The sequence below is a fragment of the Peromyscus leucopus genome, chromosome 11 (assembly GCF_004664715.2).
Source record: "Peromyscus leucopus breed LL Stock chromosome 11, UCI_PerLeu_2.1, whole genome shotgun sequence".
Lineage (NCBI taxonomy): Eukaryota > Metazoa > Chordata > Mammalia > Rodentia > Cricetidae > Peromyscus > Peromyscus leucopus.
The window spans coordinates 44639601-44659666 of record NC_051072.1 but is presented as its reverse complement, the minus strand read 5'-3'; the positions used below and the strand labels follow the sequence as shown (position 1 = coordinate 44659666).

The window sequence follows — 20066 nt, the reverse complement described above, 5'->3', positions numbered from 1 at the left end:
ACTTGGAGGCAGAACAGTGGATCTCTTGAGTTCAGCAGCTGTCTACAGAGAGATCAAAAGTCAAAGCTACACAGAGAAACCCTGTCTCGAAAAAAAAAAAAAAAAAAAAAAAAAGATTTTGTTTTAATTTTATGTGTGTGAGTGTTTTGCCTGCATTTAAGTGTACCATGTACATGCATGGCCTGTGGAGGGCAGCGTTGACATGAGATCCCCTGGACTAGAGTTACAGATGAGCAGTCATGTGAGTGCTGGAAACTGAACCCGGATCCTCTGGAAGAGCAGCCAGTGCTCTTACCCACCGAACCATCTCTCCAGCCCAAACACATGGTCTGTCTGTCTGTCTATCTATCTATCTATCTATCTATCTATCTATCTATCTATCTATCTATCTTGGTTAGATGGAGTTTGCTAAATGGATAGGTATATATAAACGCTTGACTAGGTAACACTAAAAGATAACCATTCAAATATATTATTAGGTGTTAGAGGCTAATTTAAGTATAGAGGTAGAAAACATTGAAGTTATCAACTAAGAAAGTTTATCTCTGCGTGGTGGTGGCGCATGCCCTTAATCCCAGCACTTGGAAGGCAGAGTCAGGCGGTACTTTGAATTAAAAGCCAGCCTGGTCTACACAGAGAAACCCTGTCTTAAAAAAGAAACAAACAGACCAGCAAGAAGAAAGCTTGTCTCTCTAATGTAGCAATGTCTCCTACTTGGCTACTCTCCAGTCAATGTCCCCTGACCACTTTGAACGTTTGTCCTTTGAACTGTCTTAGCAGCTTTTTGTTATGTCAACTATTGACAACAGGCTCTTCCTTCCTTTGTAACATGTAATATGATCTAAAACTACCTTACTTGTGATATTTTTTCTTCCTTTTCCCATACTAGAAACGTCTACAGAAGCAGGAACCCCTTGCCTTCTCCTGTTTACCTCTACATCACAGTTCCTGGCTGTTATTAGTTAGGATTCTCTAGAGTAACAGAACTTATAGAATGCATCTCTCTCTCTCTTCTCTCTCTCTCTCTATATATATATATATATATATATATACACACACACATATATATATATGTATATATATAATAATATATAAATATATACAAATAACTAATAAATATAACTAATAATTATATATAACATATATATTTATATATACAAAGGGGATATATTAAAATGACTTACAGCAGTGATTCTCAACCTTCCTAATACTGTGACCCTGTAATACAGTCCCTAATGCTGTGGTGACTCCCAACGATAAAATTTTCTGTTGCTACTTCATAACGGTAATTTTGCTACTGTTCTAAATCATAATATAAATATATGTGTTTTCAGATGGTCTTAGGCGACCCCTATGAAAGGGTCATTTGGCTCCCTAAAGGGGTTGTCAGCCACAGGTTAAGAAATACTGACTTACGGCTGCAGTCCAGCCAATCCAACTATGGCTGGCTGTGATTGGGAAGTAATAGTTCACAGTAGGAACCCAGTAGTTGCTCAGTCCACAAGGCTGGAAATTTGTCTCAGCTGGGCTTCAGTTTATGCTGGAATCCAGAAGAACTAGGCTCTAATGTCAGTGAAGGAAAGGACGTGCTAGCAAAACTAGGCTCTAATGTCAGTGAAGGAATGGCTAGGGCAAGCAGGCAGAGAACAAAAGCTTCCTTCTTCCATGTCTTTCTATAGGCTTCCAGCAGATGGTGTGGCCCAGATTAAAGGTGAATCTTGATTACTGAACTCCTCAGCTGAAGTCTCCTTTTGATAACCATGTACATGTGGCACAAGTATCTTCACATCCTTTTCCCATTTGGAGAGATCTATCCATATACTTCTTTCCCAGATGTCTTTCTCATCAATTTTCCAATCACGCTCTTTCCAAGGCCCTGACCATCCAGCCAATTCACTGACTATAGTGCATGAGTCAGTGAACAATCCACTGTTAATCTTTTTTAACTTTAAAGCTCTATGGATCATCTTCAGAACCACTGTAGTTAAGACTTCTCTTTTAGCCAGGCGGTGGTGGCACACGCCTTTAATCTCAGCACGCGGGAGGCACACACAGGCAGAGTTCCAGGTCAGCCTGGTCTACAGAGCGAGTTCTAGGACAGCCAGGGCTACACAGAGAAACCCTGTCTCAAAAGCTACATATATAGAAAGACTTCTCTTTCAGCAATACTCTAATAGTCTAACTTCCCTGCTCAAAGACAGCTTTGAATCAACTTCTCTTCATACATTTTTTAAATTAATGTTTTAGTAAAAATACAAGTAATAGGAATATGATATTTTCATACATTTGTATCATTAGAGTTTGCTCATCTCTACTCTTCCATGACTCCCTTTCCTTCTTCCCCTCCTACTTTCATGTCTCACGGGTATCATTTCAAATCTATGTTCAATGTATGAGATGAAACATGAAATATGCAATTTTTTCTCCTTTGATTGTCCTCTTGCTTCCTCCTCTCCCTCCCTTTAGCCTCTTTAGTGCCTTGTCTAGTTTCATATTACATGTATGTATGTATACACACACACATCCATTTATACATGTATACACCCACGTCCATATATACATATATACACACATCCATTTACACACACACACACACACACACACACACACACACACACACACACACAGTTCATGTAATTTTAAAGTCTAAGTTCCGCAGATGAGTGGAAAACATGCTGTCTGTTGTTCTCTCTTTTGTTTAACACGATCTCTAGTTTCCATTCACAGAATTCCTTTTCTTTGCACCTGAACAGAACTCCCATGTATATATGCCACATTTTCTCTATCCATTCACCACATAGTGGATTTTTACTGCCTTTATCTATGTCCTTTTTCTTCTGAATACATTTCAAGTTGTTAAGGGACTTGCGCATTCTAGTGTTTGATTTCTCAACTACTTCAAGAGTCTTCTAACTGCTCCATTGCTTACAAAGCATCCCGCATGGTGATCACGCCAGCCTTCCTAACACAAACTGACTAGTTCTAGTGAAAGCCCAGTGTTGCTGTTCTAAAGAGTTTTTTGTTTGTTTGTTTGTTTGTTTTTTCTTTCTTTTTTAGCTAAAATCTTAGCCTGGCTATAAGACACTACACTAAAAAGCTTTACCACCTGACATGGCACGTGAGATTTTGTTTTCTTCTAGAAGAGCACACTGACTCAGTTTCCCCCAGCCCTATACTCTTTCCCTAAATCCTACCTGTCTTCCAAGAGCCTCTTGTCTTTCTTTCTCTCCTCTACTATGCCTTCCTGCAACCAGGAAGTGACTTCTAGCTTGTTTCCTCCGGTGTCTTTCAAGTACTGTTATGTTATCACACACAAACACTACAACTATCAGACTGAATGGTCATTTTCTCATTCAGTCGATCGGAAACCTTGAGTAGAAGAACAATGTTTCTGTGTCCTCCATAATATTTGGTACTCATCAGTGTTTGTCAATGACATTCAAAAGTCTAGTATGGACCATGCATTTTAACGAGGTTGCCAAGGCTCAACAGAATTTTTTTATCCAAATAAAATGCTTTGTAAGTAAGAATGTCACTTACCTTCACCAATATGTCTTTTACAACTTGATTGCTGTCATTGTGAACACTGATATAACTGGAAAAGGTCTCTCCCAAAAATATATTCCTGTGAAAGAAAATAGCATTTCAGGCAGAGACTCATCCAGTCCCGACGGGAATCATTCTGTCCACGTAAGAACTTCAGGTGGAATAACATTTACTGAAGAGTCAAGGACATATTTCTTCAGTGTCCTTTATTTTCATTAGGCACTTCAAAGTGAGAATGGAACTACACGTGATACAATACAGCTGTCAGCTGCTACACAAATTTCTGGCCATCGTGGAGATATGGCCACTGTAACCAGTGCTGGGCTTTCATAAGAGTTATATCCGAGTAAAGTAGAAAATGTCATTTTCATCTTTTTAAATAACTTATGCTCTAAATCTAGAAGTTCCAAGTTAATTCATCTTGGAGAACTTTTTCATTATTTTCCTAATAAAATGACTACTGGCTTTACATTATATAGCTTTTTGAAAAAAAAAAACTGTACTAACTTTTATGTGTACAGATGTTTTGCCTGCAACTGTATGTGTGTACCACATGTATGTTGTACCTGAGCAGACCAGAAGAGTCAGATATTGTGGTGGTTTGAATGTAATTGGCTCCCATAATCTCATAGGGAGTGGCACTATTAGGAGGTGTGGCTTTGTTGCAGTGGATATGGCCTTGTTGGAGGAAGTGTATCACTATGGGGGTGGGCTTTGAGGTTTCTTATGCTTAGGATACTTTTCAGTGTCTCAGTTGACTTCCTGTTGCCTACAAGATGTAGGACTCTCAGTTGCTTCTCCAACACCACAGCTGCCTGCATGCTACCATGTCCCACTATGATGATAATGGACTGACCTACCCCATTTAAATGTTTTCCTTTTTAAGAGTTGCTGTGGTTATGGTGTCTCTTCACAGCAATAGAAACCCTAACTAAGACAGATGTCGTGGAATTGGAGTTACAGGCCGTTGTGAGCAGCAATGTGGATGTTGGGAATTAAACCCAGGTCCTCTGGAAGAGCAGCCTGTGCTCTTAAGGGCCGAACCACCTCCCCAGCCCCCACTCTATATAATTTTAATAGTTTTTACATCAATATATTTTCAAGTTTTCAAGATACTAGTTTATGATTTTATACCTTGTAGAAAAAACAAAACCATAAAAACCACATCAAACCTGAAAATTTCCTTTTTATCTCAAATTTTCCCAGTTGTGAAAATAGGCTTTTTTAACTCATATTTTGATAATATAGGATAAGAGAAAAAAAAACAGACAACAACAAAAGAAACCAGAGTTTATTAACTGATAAGTCTGATAAGTTCTATAGAGAGAAGGGTGTGAATGAGGCCTGCTATGAGAGCTGCTCTAAAAAAGCAATGTCAGTAAGCCCAACTAAAGGCACGTACAGTCACCGACAGTGTAAGACCTAGGGCTGGGGTATGCTAACAGTGTGTCCTAGACACAGAGTAACCACCAGTACTAAGGCTGGGGTATGTTAACTGTGTGTGGTAGTGCCAGATAGACAAGACCTATGACTTTAATCACACCCCAAAGAACAAAGTTAAAATGCTATCATCATTTTAGAACCACTATTAACACTGTTCTATATTGCTTTAAAAAAATAAAAATAGACTGTGGTGGCGCCTGCCTTTAATACCAGCACTTGGGTGGCAGAGGCTGGAAGAACTCTGTGAGTTTAAGGTCAGCCTGGTCTACAAAGTGAGTTCTAGGACAGTTAGGGCTGTTACACAGAAAAACTCTGTTCCAAATAAATAAATAAATAAATAAATAGATAAATAAATAAATAAATAAAAATAAAGATTGAATCATCCGGAGCGCTTGTGTGTGTTTTTACCACTTACAGAACAAACAGCACTGTCCCACTCCGCACACAAACAGGACATAACAGCTTTTGGGTACTGCTGCACATCTTATATAAACTGATCATTCTTACCCGAAATTTTGAGGTAAAGTCAACATTTCTCCCAGCATTAAAATCTCTGCACCATTTACAGTTGAAGGATCATCTCTCATTAGCTGGTTAAAGAGATCACCTGCAGCAAGAGAAAAACAAAATTCTAACGTCTACCTTTATTTAAAGCAAGTGTTACTTATGTAAAGAAATGAGGACCAGGGGGCAGCACAGTGGGAGAGCACTTGCCTAGGATTCCTGTGACCAGACTACATTTCCTCCACCTTGTCTCAGCTGGAGCTATCTTTGATTTGACCTGAAATTGATTTTCCCTTTTTCTACACTGGTTGTGAAAAGTCCCACAGGAAAGTCCTGAACCCTGTTCCAGAAACTCATCCGGCTAACTGCATGTTTTTGGCTTCTGTCAGACTGCTTGCTTGCTTCCTGACTTGCTTTAATTCTCCTGCTAAACAGGATGCAGATTCTCTGTGTTCTTTGCCTTTAAAAGCTCCTTGTCACATGCATTTGAGGCTGCTCTGTGAGACTGTTTCTCTCTAGGCAGTCCCTGGCCTGGTTAATAATTAAGACTCTCAGCTAAGCGGTGGTGGCTCACGCCTTTAATCCCAACACTCAGGAGACTGAGCCAGGTGGATATCTGTGAGTTCAAAGCCAGCCTGGTCTACAGAGTGAGTTCCAGGACAGGCTCCAAAGCTACACAGAGAAACCCTGTCTTTAAAACAAAACAAAAAAAAATTAAGACTCTCAATTCAGACTTTGGTAGGGCTGAGAGGCCATGCCTTTGTGTCTCTAAATTGCAGCAATAAAGCCTTGGATTTGATCCTTAGCAGCGAGGGTAGGTGGGTGAGGGAGATTTCCTTTTAATCTGGACAAAAGTAGTATTACAATTTTAATTTTTAACTTTCTCAAAACAGATACAACTGAGTGTAGTGATACAAGCCTGAAATCCTAACATGTGGAGTGGGAGGCAGGAGGCTTATAAATTTAGGGCCAGTCACAGTCCTGGTGAGTTCCAGGCCAGCCTGGGCTGTATATAAGTCTCTGTCTCAAAAACAAAAAAATGAGATGTGATACTATACTCATTTTTGAATTACAGTATCAAAATTCAATATACATTACAACATAAGATATCATTCCTAAATCTTTACTAACACAAAATTTATGTCAAAAAAAAAAAAAAATTCTGGCCACGTGGTATAAGCTGATAATCACAGCACTTGGCAGGTTGGGACAAAGGGACCAAGAATTTAAGACACCTTGAGATATGCAGTGAGACTTCGTCCCTAAAATAAAACAAAATTAAACTTAAAAAAAAATCTAATCTCACAGAGAATAAATACTTCAAAAACAAAGGAAAATGCAGGTCATAAGACATAAATACACTCTAGAAACACCAATAATTCTAAAAAGAATGCTAATGCATACTTGAGGACACAGGTAACATTCTGATAGTGTTAGGATATGAATGTATCTTAAACTAAAAGTCTCTTCTTATCAAAAGATAACATTATCTTGAACTGTAGGTTATAAATGAGCCCGATCTCTCAGATGGCCACCATTCACAAGGTACAAATACAGGCAACACAGAATTCAGCAAATGGTTAGTATAAGAGTGGAAAGAAGCTAGGTGGTGGTGGCGCACACCTTTAATCCCGGCACTCGGGAGGCAGAGCCAGGTGGATCTCTGTGAGTTTAAGTCCAGCCTGGTCTGCAGAGTGAGATCCAGGACAGGCACCAAAACTACACAGAGAAATCCTGTCTCAGGAAGAAAAAAAAAAGTGGAAAGGGTAAGCTTATTTCAAAATAATGTGGACAACTCAAGCTTCAACTTTTCTTTACATACCAGGCAAGTCCTTCTCTTCACATGTTACAGGAATATTGGTGAACAAAGTCGGCTTAGTCAATCGCATCACTGTAAATTAAGAAAGACAAAATGTTTAAATTGTTTAGGGTTAATATTCAAGTTGAGTGCACAGTATTGACCCATTTTATGCTAATGTAACTTAACTATAATATTAAATATAAGTACTAACACTATACTCTACAAGGTTAGTATTATTATCTCCAGTCTATGGACAAGGCAGACAATGCTGTTGAAGGTAATTTGTACATCAAGGATTATATATAGCACATCAGCGACAGAATCAAATCTAGAACAGGATGGCTCCACACTGTTCAAGAGGTATTCCCCTCAAACAGCTCTTACTTGTAAACTTGGGGTCACAAGGGTGAAATGTCTTATTAAAAAAATCACATTGAAGTCAAGCAGGACTCTCTTCCAAATAACGTTAACCAGCTTAAGACATAGTGTTGGTGTCTACAACCTTCACTTACTTTTTAAAAAACGGTTAATTTTTACGTATATGAGTGTTTTGCCTGGATGTGTGCATGTATACCATGTGAGTGCCTGATTAGAAGAGGTCATAAGATCCTTTGGAACTGGAGTTATGGGGAGGATTGTATAAAGTGAGGGTGGGTTCACAATTCTATATCCTCCAGCCTCAGCCCACCTAGTATGGGATTACAGGTGTGCACCACAGCTGTATGTGCCACATGAAAGCAAATTTGTGAGACACACGCTGGGCAAGCAGAATTACATACATAGCTCACGCCTTAAACTTTATTGTTCTTGTTTGAAGTTTTGAGACAAGGTCTCACATGATAGCCCAAGATGACCTGGAATGCGCCATGAAGTTCAGGCTGGCCTTGAACTTTGGACTCTCCTGCCTCAGTCTTTCAAGTGCTAGCATTATAGCCACAAGTCAATCACACCCAGCTCATTCCTTGAGTGTCTGAGATAATGTGTCACTAGTAGCACAGGCTATCCTGGAACTCAAGAGATTCTCCTGCCTCTGCCTCCCCAGTGCTGAGATGAGGGAGTGCACCATGGAGCTTTAGAACGAACGGGCTCAATGTACTTTGCTAGAGGACAAAATAAAACATGACAGTCTCAAATGCATGTTTACAACCATCTCATGTCTTATAATTAGATCCCAGAACCCATGGTGGTGTGGTGGTGACATGTGTTATTTACTTGCTGGCATTATTTACCAGATGCGAGAAAACATGAGGTACAACAGAACCCACTATAAGAATTTTTATTAGGGAAGGGAAAGGGTGGAGGTGGGTAGGCCTACTGAAAAGAAAGGGTATGTGTGTGCATGCTACCTTGAGTAGATTACATGCTCACGATGCATGCAAATTACATCACCATGCTGCGCACAGATTACACAGGACGTAAGGCCCTGGAGTGACTAAGAATTTTGCCTGACTGCTGACAGGGCATTCGAGGTCATGACTCCAGAAGTGGCTAGGAATAATAAAAACATGTGCATCCTTGGCGCTTGCTGGCCAACTTGCCCAGTCTACTTGACAAGGGAGAGAGAGACCCTGTCTCCATAAAAGCAAAGCAAACAAAACAACATAAAACCAAGGTGGCTGGTGCCTGAGGTACCTGGACTGTCCTCTGGCCTATGTATGTGCACATATAGAAGAAACACCAACAGAGCAACTAAAGGAAGTACTAGTTATTGGAGAGTAATTTTATAACCATGCTTGAATGTTAAAGGAAGCTATTGGTCAAAAATATCCATTTTAGTCTTTTAAGAAAAAAGACACATGTGAGTTTTAGTTGAGAATCAAAAATACTCACTGGGTACACCAGATAGTACTAGTGCCTAGTATGGAAACCCCAAAACACACATATTCACTAGAAATCTTAGCAAAAGTCATGAACGAGTGAACTAGGGCAAGCACAATTTGCATATTCATTTTGGTTGGCAGAATTGAAACTAGGCAGATCTCGCTTCAGATTCAATGTCTTGACTGGGTTTTATGGCCTCACCTCTTTGGCTCTCAGAGGCATTCAAGACTGTGAACCCTAGATTAATTTTTGGTATTTTGTGAAGGTTAAGTAAACTACTGAGAAGTCATTTTGGAAAAAAAAGTAAAACCACATCTGTTATTTAAATTGGGAGATCAAGTTAGGTTTGTCTAAGACCAGGTCAAAGTTAAAACAAACAAACAAAGGCTTGTAACTTGGATGCCTCCACGTCTTTCACTCTGAATTTGTTTTAACATTTATTTAAAGGCAGATGGTTAACAAGGAAAAAAAAAATGATGATAGCACTGCCTCTTTCCTGGAGCGCTGACTGCATTTTGCCAAATGCTCTCACTGATTTATCTTTCCATACTTATCTTTGTTTCCCTGGTATAGTCTATGCGTGACTAAGCAGTGGGATCTTGGAGCAGTGGAATCAGAAGCAGAATCCCCTATTCTCTTAATAAGTTGGGCCAAGCAAAATGAATATGTAAACTGTACTTGACCCAGTTCACTAGTTCATGACTTTTGCCTTAATGACTCCAGCTAATGGCAGAATCACCTAGCCCCAGGGATCCACATGTAGCACTAAGTTCAAAACCTGATATCCTTTTAAAAGGCTTCTAGAGGGACAAAGAGAGTGGTGGATAAAAACGCACTACGCCTGATGACCTGAGTTCACGTCCCAGGACTTACAGGGTGGAAGGAGAGACTCAACCATATGTGCACTGTGGGTGTGCACTCACATGCAAACACACAATAAATACATGTAACTTGAAAATACAATAAAGCCTTCTAGAAAATAACAGTGGGTCTTGAAAATACAATAAAGCCTTCTAGAAAGTAACAGTGGGTCTAAGTTCTCAGGTCTTGATAGCCTCTTAAGACGGGAAATGAATCTTTTCTTCTTTCGGATCACTATGCTATTTGACGGGGAAAAAAAAAATCTTCCAAATCTCAGTTTTTACTTTCATGGTTTCTCAGAGAAGTAGAAATCAATTCATCCAGAGTAAATCAGAAAATTCAGATCTTCCATATGAAAACAAAGAAGCTCTTTTCAATTTTTGGTTTTAAAAATTGTTAATACTCTCACTGGAACTTACACTTCTGGCTCTGTGATAAACTTTTCAAAATAACAAAACTATCACGAAAGTGCTATGATTTCTCAATATTTAGTCCTTGATTGGCAACCTTGTGATAAATACAAAATGAGACATACTTGTGTTAAGACTTTTAATTTTACACATACCCTGCATTATACTTAGGTAAGTAAAAAAAGTAGATTTTCAAGGATTCACTAAAATTCAACCCATTTATTTAAAGTCAATCAGTAATAATAAAGACTAGAACATTTCCTCTCAATTTTAATACAAACAACAATTCATCACAGTTCACTTAAAAGAATACTAATAAAAATCTAGAATGTTCCTGACTTCATTGACAAGACTTGGAATTATGTCATACTCATTTATATATTGGACACAAACTGTATACACATTAGACAATTATTTCTTCACAGTATAAAGAAGCATCAAATTTTAAGTCATTAAAATTGTAATGACAGTAAAATTTATTCATTTTATAATTTCAGTCCATACTCATTTTATTCAGATATTTTTGTTATGATCAGAATTCATTACATACTAAAAATAACACCATATTTATGTACAAATAAATTAATTTTCCCAATAAGAGATAATCTTTCTTTAAGAAGACTTCCTACGTATTCACAGTACATCATATCACAGAACACCCATATCTGACTTAACTGTCTCTGGATGGTGGCATTACATGAAGGAAGTTCATTGTGCCGGATGAGGCGATTGAGTTTTGTCCAAACGTCTTCCAGAGTCTGGTTGTTGCAAACACTGTATTCTAACGTCCACCTTCCTCTATGAAGGGAGTGCAAATGCAGCGTCTTTAACCTAGCTTGCAATTTCTTAGACAAAGGAAAAATATTTTCTGCACAGTGTTTGCTGGCAAGTGAAACGCTCCAGGACCTCTTCCTGTGCTGTTTCCCTTTTCCTGAATCTCTATCCAGATTTCCAGAGTTATTCGGTTCATTCAGCGTGTGTGACTGGATTAAGTGCTGGGTTTTCAAACTAGGTTGAAACTCCAAGAGATCTACTGTGCAGTCGTAGCTCTGTGATTTAACACTAGGTTCTGAAATGGTTAAGTACTGTCTCACATTCTCAGCAGCCTCTCCAGAAATTACTGGGGGTAATCTTTTAGGCTTGAGTGGAAGTTTGGACCCATCTTGTGGAAACCAAGGAATAAATCTTGATAGCGGGTGAGTAGGGAAGTCCTGAATTGCCTTTTCTGCAATTTCTGCCAGTTGTGTGGGATCTTTCTCACATGGCCGATAATGTAATATTACTTCAGTAGTCATTCCGCAGTAATCCATTAACTCTTAAGGAAGAGAAAACTGCTTGGCTGAATTCTTCCGAGCTAGAACACAATTTATTATTTACAAGACTGTCTCTCTTGTCAAATCAGAAGCAACAGGACCTAAAGTGGAAGTATTGCAAAGAATAAGATTTGGTGGGAACAGCCTGTATACAGATGGGCAGGGAGGAGAAAACCCACTTCCCGTATGGTATTTTAACAAACTGCTATGGCAGATGTGAATACAATCACACACTCGAAAATCCCTTTTCACAACAATGAAGTATCTACATTGGATTCCAATGAAGATTATATCTAGCCTGAAAATGTTAATATTCAATATGTTTAACTAAGTAGATATAAAGGACTTTAAAATATTATCATTAAAATGTTGGTAATCATTTTATGGTCCTAAAACCATAAAAGAAACAAAAAAATTGGTGATTCTTACCACATAATGTAATATTTAAAACTGGGGGGAGGGGGAGGGGGAGGCGGTGCTGGAGAGATGGCTCAGCAGTTAAAAATACTAGTTGGTCTTCTAGAAGGTTCAGGTTCAATTCCCAGCACCCACATGATGGCTCACGACCATCTATAACTCCAGCTCCCATATTTGACACTCTCCTCTGGCCTCCATGAGCACCAAACATAAATGGTGCACAGACGTACATGTAAGCAAAACATCCATATAAATAAAGTCTTCTAAAAAACACTGTTAAAAAACAAAAAACAAACAAAACAAAATGAACAAACAACAAAACAAGTTAGTAACCCCAGTAAAAAACAAAACAAAATGAATAAAAAACAGAAAACAACTGTGACTTCAAAATTAAGGAAAAAGAAATTACTAGGTTTTTTTTTTTTTAATTTTGTTTTGTTTTAGTTTGTTTGAGACAGGGTTTCACCATGAAACTCTGGCTATCCTGTAACTCACCGTGTAGACTAAGAACCGCCTGCTTCTGCTCATCTCTGCTGAGATTAAAAATGTGCAACATCCTGCCCTGCTCAAAATTACTAGCTTAAAAAAATGTATATAAGATAAAATTGATATGTTTAGACTCTAAAATTTTATTGTAAGACAAACTGCTAAACGGTCTTATTAATAAAAAAAAAAAACCTGGAGCCAGATATTGGGGTAAAACTGAAAGTACAGTAAAGCAGAAAGAAGCCAGCCACATTCTTACCACTTGGGAATCCTCAGCCAGAAAGAGCTACTTCCTGTATACCCATGCCTATATGCCTTTCTGTTCTGCATCTCACTTCCTCTCTCTGCCCAGCTACATCACTTCCTGTCTGTCTGTACTGACCTCCAGATCTCTATGGTTAGTGCTGAGATTAAAGGCGCGTGTCATCATCATGCCTGGCTCTGTTCCACAGTGTGGCTTTGATGGATCTCTGCCTTCCCAATGCTAGCATTAAAGGCATGTGCTACCACTGCCTGACTTCTATGTTTAGAAGTGGCTATCGTGACTGGCTTTTCCCTCTAATCTTCAGATAAGCTTCATTAGGGTACACAATATATTGGGGGACATAATATATCAACACATTTTATAAATTCTACCAACACATAGGTAGAATATTTACTCTACCTTTCTCAATAATAAACATCAAAAACAATGAAAATGGATTGGCTTTGCATGTTAATCCAAATAGAAAATGGGGTTATGACATAGTCTTCTCTGTATAATAGTGGTATTTAAGTAGCATTTAGACTAGTTCTGTGACTTCCGATTGCCAATGTATGGCTTCCTTGCCAATGCCAAGAAAGAACACAACATAGAAGTTCTCATGATGTCCCAAATAAAAACAGTGACAGAAAGTTCCAGTACAGAAGGCCTCAAGAATGGAGCTTGCAAGGATCTAATTAATCTACAAGTTGGGCTTCCTAACCAGGCCAAAGTTGAGTATGATAGAGATTCTTCTACACACACAAATTTTTTTTTTTACGCCCAAAACATTTTATTTTTTTTTCTGGAGACAGGGTTTTTCTGTGTAGCCCTGGCTGTTCTGGAACTCACTCTATAGAGGAGCCTGGCCTCAAACTCACAGAGATCCACCTGCCTCTGCCTCCTGAGTGCTGGGATTAAAGGTGTGCGCTACCACTTCCCAGCCTTGAATGAAGGTTCTTATTTGCTAGGATAACTATGACCCAGATTCCTGTTGTAATGTCACAATAGAATCACAGTCTGATTCTGAAGAATTCAGACATAACTAATTGTATAATAAATTTTATTATACAATTTTATTATTTATGCCCTTAAAAATAACTTTAATCTTAAGATTAATAATTTTAGTATAGATTTAATATGTGATGATAGATTCTTTAGATAATTGATAATGATCACTTCGTGGCTACGATCAAGGATAAAAATTAGTGAGTTTTTCTTTTTCTTCTTCCTTCTTTACCCCTTTCACTGAGAATGCTTTCATTGTTACCTGAACTTATTCAGTGATACGCTCAAGAGACAACTAATTTTGAGAACTCTTTTTAGGTAAAACATATTTTCATTTCAAGAATACCAAAGGGACTGGGGATGTAGGCCAGTCAGTAGAGTGCTTGCCTAACATGCACAAAGCCTTGTGTTCAAATCCCAGCACCCCATAAACTGGGTATAGTGGTATACATCTGTAATCCTAGCATATGGGAGGTAGAGGCAGGAGGACCAGGAATGTAAGGTCATCCTCATTTACACTGTGAGTTTGATGCTAACCTGGTACAGTTGTGACCCTGTCTCAAAAAGGAGACAAGTGATGGCATGAGAGAAGAGAGAAGGTTGGAGAAATAAAGGGTAAAATGATATTATCTTAACATTTAACATATAAGAAAGCTAATAAGTTACATGTCCCTTTAAATTGGTATGCCTGAACAGTCAACATCAGTAAAACTAAGCCCTGTGAAACTCTTGATTATCTAGAATCATGTGGGGAAAACAGTATCAAAGAGGTTTAATATAAAGCTCTTGTCCTGTCTGTCTGATTAAGTACTGTTTACTAGGTATTTTGTGTTTCTAAAAATAAGAATAATAACAAATAAAACTCCCTACCACTAGAATTTTTAGTAGTGTCAAAGTTGTGTGAAATCACTTAGCAAGGAATATAACTTTTAAATTCATATAGAAGTCATAATGGTCTCTGCAGAAGCTGCTTCATTCAACAGGAGGCAACAGAGCATCTTAGAAATATGAGTCGGGCCTTGTTATATTATTGCCTCGATATCTTACTAGATATGTTATCTTGGAAAAGTTGCTAGACCTTAAAAGATAAGTAATATCTACTCCACACACTAGACGTAAGATTGAGATAATGGAGATACAGTAAGTTCCTTTTATACACACAGAATCTATGTTAGTCTAGATCATGTGGAAACCTACAGGTAGGTCTCTTTGTTGTATTATCCAATGTTGCAGACTTTCTTAGTTTCACATTCAGAGACAGTCAACTTCACTGCAGCCATCGATACATGGTTGTGAGCTTCTGGAATGTAAGATGTGTAGATCACAAAGAATGGAGGAGGGCACTGAGTATATCAAAAGGGATGCCTGAAGGAAGGCAAGTGCAATTCCATCAACTGTCTTGGAAGCATTTTCCCAGACCCGTGCAAGGCACTGTTAACCTCATAACCAGACATTCCAAAAGTAAGAAGGTGCATTTGTGGCAGTAAAAAACATGAAATAAAGCTGAAAATATTTTAAATAAAAGGGTTTCGATAAGCAAATTTAAGGAAAATCTGCCCTGCTAGCTTTCTTCTGGTCAAATTAAATCACTAAAACTTAAACTACCGTGTACAGAAAACTAAAGTTCATAGGAGATTCTGGATAAATTTCTCACAAATATGATACGACACTGTGAAGTAATTTGTAGTATATTTCAACAAATCTAAGAGTTATTAGGTGTATTACCATTTATTTTACTAATCATTGACATTATCATGCGATATTACCTACAGATAAGCGAAAGCCTGGTAACTTTGTCCTTATCACATGAACAGAAGAGTAATAACAAGTTGCTTTAAAAGCCAGCTGATATTTATCCTGGTTCTCAGAGCTCTCCCCAGCAGGGTCGAGGCGTGAGCTTCTGTGGATAAAATCTGGTGACTGCGGTAGCACAGACCACAGAGGAATTGAGGATTGCATTTCATTCTAGAAGGCATCTCAATACCAAGCGAGAGGGCGAGCACTGCCGTGTTTAGGGGTAAGGCTTACGTTGGAAAGCCTTCAAATAGTGAGGGAAGGGAGAAAAAAAAAATAGTCAAGAGACTCAGGCTCCTAACAGCTTACCTTTTAGCGCCAGCAGGTGCTCCTGTTTCGGGGGGTTCACTTCCATCTTGACAGGCACTTCTGATCTCAGGCTCAAGAGTTTCACCTCGCGTCGAGAAGGAAACTGCAAAACACAAGTCCCGGAAGACCCGGTGTCAAATGCACGCCTAACTTCTTTCTGCTCTTGATAAAATCTTTTGCATTAAATCCGTTTATGGCCACAGTGAAAATCTTTTCACGAAAGCCACTCCTTCGCTCAGAATTACACCGGCTGACTTCAGTGAGCCACTTTCAGCTGACAGTACATGGCTTCCCAAAGGCTTACACGGCGCGGTGGAGGGGTGGGGGTGGGGTTGGTGGGAGAGAGGGAAATACTCGAGTGGCATGCTGGGATTTGTAGTTTATTTTATACAAATTTCGCTGTGTCGGGGCGGGGATTAGCTCGTTTCAGTTCTGGAGGGAAAAAAAAAAACCGTTACGGGAGCGGCACTTTCACCCTAAAGTTTTATTTATGCCCCATCCGTCCTTTTTAATCTTTCTTCTCTCCATTATTCGCAGACACCTTCATGAAAAAAACCAAGCGTTCACGCGCCGGTCGTACAGGCCGATGACTGACGGAAGAGAAAAGGCCGGAGGAGGCGGAGCGGCGCCCTGCCTGGACTGCGCATGCGTGCCGGCGGCCTGCGCCGAGGCTTCTGGGTAGGTCGCCCAACCCCTCCTCTCAGTTAAAGGCTCTGCTGCTGCTGTGGCGCGGCCCCTGCCAGGATGGCTGCCCTAGCTGTAAACAAGCCCGGAGCCGGAGTAGACAGTGGGCGGCAGGGCAGCCGGGGGACGGCTGTGGTGAAGGTGAGGGAACTTGCGTGCTCTGTTCTCCACCTGCGGCCTCCCTTCGGCTCATCCTGGAGACCTGGTCGCGACCCTGCGGCCCAGGCTTGGCCGGGCGGGATGCGCGGCCCCCCGGAACCGGGTGGGCATTACGAGCCCCTCCCGTCCCGCGGGGTCCTGGCCTTGTAACTCAGGTGTCGAAGTCGGTCCTGGGGCTGTTTGTGAAAAGCACCGCGTGGGCCTGTGGAAGTTGACCTGGATTGGTCTTCCCCCTGCTCCTGGGTTTTCTCGTGCAGCCTCAACAGGCTTTAGTTGGCATAGATCTATTCAACAGCCTTTACAGTAGACAAGTACTATGGTAGAGGTCTCAGCTCGCCAGTATCTGCCTAAAAGGTAGATGTTAATTCTCATTTTACGTGGAAGGAACCCGGGGTTGGGGTTAATACTGTGTGTGGTAAGGGCCCAGCGTTTACTGGTTGTAAAAGTCTGCTTTTCAACCTTGCATTGTTTCTGTAATCATACATGTGCATTTTTGAGCCGCCCTATGCCTCTGAATAGAAGACTGTGAAAAGTCTCCAACCGCAGCCTAGTTGGGGTTTAACAAACTAGATGTATGGTGCATCCTCTGCTTGGAAGATTCTACCATATAGTTATAAAATGCTTTTTCTAAAGATGAAGTCGAAGTGCATGAAGCTCATTTCCCCCAATCACTGTAACATATCTCTGAGAGGAGTGGTTTAGGGAATAATTTTGGAGATCATCTGTAACCAAGAGATTGGTATTCTCCTCTTTCTGAGTGTGTGAACATCAGTACATTTTTTAAAATTCTCAGAAGTGATTTTAATGTATACTTACTTGGATTAGTAACAGTGAATCAAGTCCAGTTGGACATTCTTTTAACTCGTTAAATGGTAGATATCTTTTTTTTAACAAGGGTCTTTTTTTTTTTGAGGAATTTATACTGACAATTTATTATTAATCGTTTTTTATTGGTTTTTGATTCAGTTAGCTTTATATTTAGTTGAATTCAGATTACATTGAAAGTACAAAGATCTGAAATGTAGAGGAGCCCTCTTATTAGGCATAATTTATGTTTGAGATTTACTATTTTGAACTGTGCTTTTGTAAATGGAAAATACCTGCAGAATATTTTGTAAATTCAAAGTTGTTTTTTTCTTTCCATAATTGGAATAAGTATCGTGTCATGTACTCTCTTAGCCCTTTCTTTTCACTTTACCTGCGATATTCTGTGTATATACATAAACAACTTTAATCTTTAATGGCCTGCAGTTAGGGCATATGAATGCACTATAATTTATCTTTCAGTTTAGTATTTATGTGTACATTTACTTTGTTTTTAATTCTTTAATGATATAAATGGTGCTTTAAAGACTAACGTATTGATCTTGACATATGTGGGCTGGGGATGTGGCTCAGTAGTAGAACTTTTGCGAGACATGTGCAAAAACCTGGGCTCCCCAGCAGTGGAGACAACACTGTCAACAAGGATGAAAACATTGGGATTTTGTTGTGTGGGTAGTACAGAATAAATTCCTTAAACTGCTAAATTGCTTCCATGGATACTGTTATTGCTCAGTAAAATTTTCATATCAGTCAGTGAAATTGTTTTCCTGCATTTTCTCCGGCTGCTGCATTTCATTAATACAAATCATTAACAACTTTTTTGAAAAAGTATATTGGTGTAGTTTTTTCTTTGCACTTTAATGAGTTAGACTGAACTCTTAATATAAAGTTTTCTTTATATATTTAGCTTAATATAACTTAAGATATTTAATCTGTCTCCTTTTTTCCTGTACACTATACTACATTTAAGTTTCTTTGGAACTATACCAGTATTCAAAGCAACTATGAATTACCAGCTTAATTACAGTAAAAGATGTTTGCATCTCAGTTTATTTATTATTTTAAAGATTTATTTATTTACCCTGTATATGGGTGTTTTGTCTGCATCTACATCTTCACCACCAGAAGAGAGCATTGGATCCCGTGGGACTACAGTTTAGGTGGTTGAGAGCCACTATGTAGATACTGGGAATTGAACTCAGGACCTCTAGAAGAGCAGCCAATGCTCTTAACCACTGAGCTATCTCTCCAGTCCTGCATCTCAGTTTTTAAGTCTAAATTTATTGGAGAATCAAGTTTAAAATTGTAATGGGCCGGGCTGGAGAGATGGGTCAGTGGTTAAGAACACTGACTGTTCTTCCAGAGATCCTGAATTCAATTCCCACATGGTGGCTCAAAACTGTCTGTAATGAGATCTGGTGCCCTCTTCTGGCCTGCAGGGATACATGCAGGCAGAACATTGTATACATAGTAAATAAATAAATCTTATTTTAAAAAAAAAGGAATTGAGAATTTTAAAAAAAAATGTGATGTGTCTAATGAGACTTCCATTCTAACTTTTCTATTTTTGTGTTGTATGTGTTTGGTGGTGGGTTGAATTGTTTTTTTTTTTTAATTTTTATTTACATAAGCACATAGTTACTTGCTATTTGGAGTGTAGTGTTTTCTGCTCTTGTTCTAAGAGGGGAAGACAGGCTAGTCAGTGAAAGTATTGATGTGGTTTGTCTGATGAGTCAGACAAACAGATAGATATTCAGAGTACATGGAAACCCAGAGGATAATTGTTTCAGTTGGAGTGAGAGGTGGGTAGACCAAGAGATACAATACTTGGGAATTTTTTGATTTATGAATATAAAAACTTTAAAAAGGAAACCAGAGGGTAAATGTTTAGCTGTTTCCTCAACATTCATTAGTATAAAGCAAGAGTCAAGAAACACTATCCCATCCTGGGACACACTTGAACCATAGGGTCTGCAGGGTATGGCAGTGAAGCAAGAGTACAGGACCAGACTGTAGTGTCCTGATGGGTAGACAACGGAGTAATTCATTGGGAATATTTTTTAAAAGTAATTAAAACTGAAAACAACACAAACAATAGTTAGTTGTAAAAGCACTAAAAATGATATACTTTGATAATTACAGTTTATGATATTTATAAAATATTAACCCACGGACCTGAGAGAGTGAGCCAGTTCTCATAGCTTTTTTTTTTTGACTGCCTTTCAGTAAGTCATATACCTGTGATTAAAACTAAATAGACAAATATTTTCCAAGTCAGAGCTACTTATTAATAAAGAGCAGGAATTAAAATTAAATTTTTAGCTAATTTGTTTTTTGCCTTTACATTATTTTGTGAAGTCTTAGAAGATATTTGAATATTCCTTGGAGACTTACTTTCTTTTTTAAAGATTTATTTATTTATTTATTTATTATGTATACAGCAT

The 20066-nt window shown here is 38.8% G+C and overlaps 3 protein-coding genes across 7 annotated transcripts in view; 1 reads left to right on the top strand and 2 right to left on the bottom strand.

Annotated features, from left to right (window-relative positions):
• Trappc13 (trafficking protein particle complex 13) overlaps positions 1-16037 on the bottom strand; it is a 33779-nt gene extending 17742 nt beyond the window's left edge. For all 4 annotated transcript variants that reach the window (XM_028883879.1, XM_028883883.1, XM_028883885.1 and 1 more), the window contains exons 1-4: positions 15955-16037; positions 7316-7384; positions 5497-5596; positions 3541-3625 (exon numbers count right to left, since the gene is read on the bottom strand). In XM_028883879.1, the coding sequence (XP_028739712.1) occupies positions 3541-3625; positions 5497-5596; positions 7316-7384; positions 15955-16000 (300 nt within the window). In that variant the 5' untranslated portion in view covers positions 16001-16037. The remainder of the gene's footprint in view (positions 1-3540; positions 3626-5496; positions 5597-7315; positions 7385-15954) is intronic.
• Positions 10586-16040, bottom strand: Shld3 (shieldin complex subunit 3). Its single transcript, XM_028883901.2, has 2 exons — positions 15955-16040; positions 10586-11800 (listed from the first exon to the last, which is right to left on the bottom strand). Exon 2 carries the CDS (start codon positions 11694-11696, stop codon positions 10929-10931), a length of 768 nt encoding a protein of 255 aa, XP_028739734.1. The 5' UTR covers positions 11697-11800; positions 15955-16040; the 3' UTR covers positions 10586-10928.
• Positions 16041-16618: 578 nt separating this feature from the next.
• Trim23 (tripartite motif containing 23) overlaps positions 16619-20066 on the top strand; it is a 31579-nt gene continuing 28131 nt past the window's right edge. The window contains exon 1 of one of the 2 annotated variants that reach the window (XM_028883873.2): positions 16619-16779. In XM_028883873.2, coding sequence (XP_028739706.1) covers positions 16699-16779 — 81 coding nt within the window. In that variant the 5' untranslated portion in view covers positions 16619-16698. The remainder of the gene's footprint in view (positions 16780-20066) is intronic. The other variant, XM_037209451.1, reaches the window with a different exon arrangement.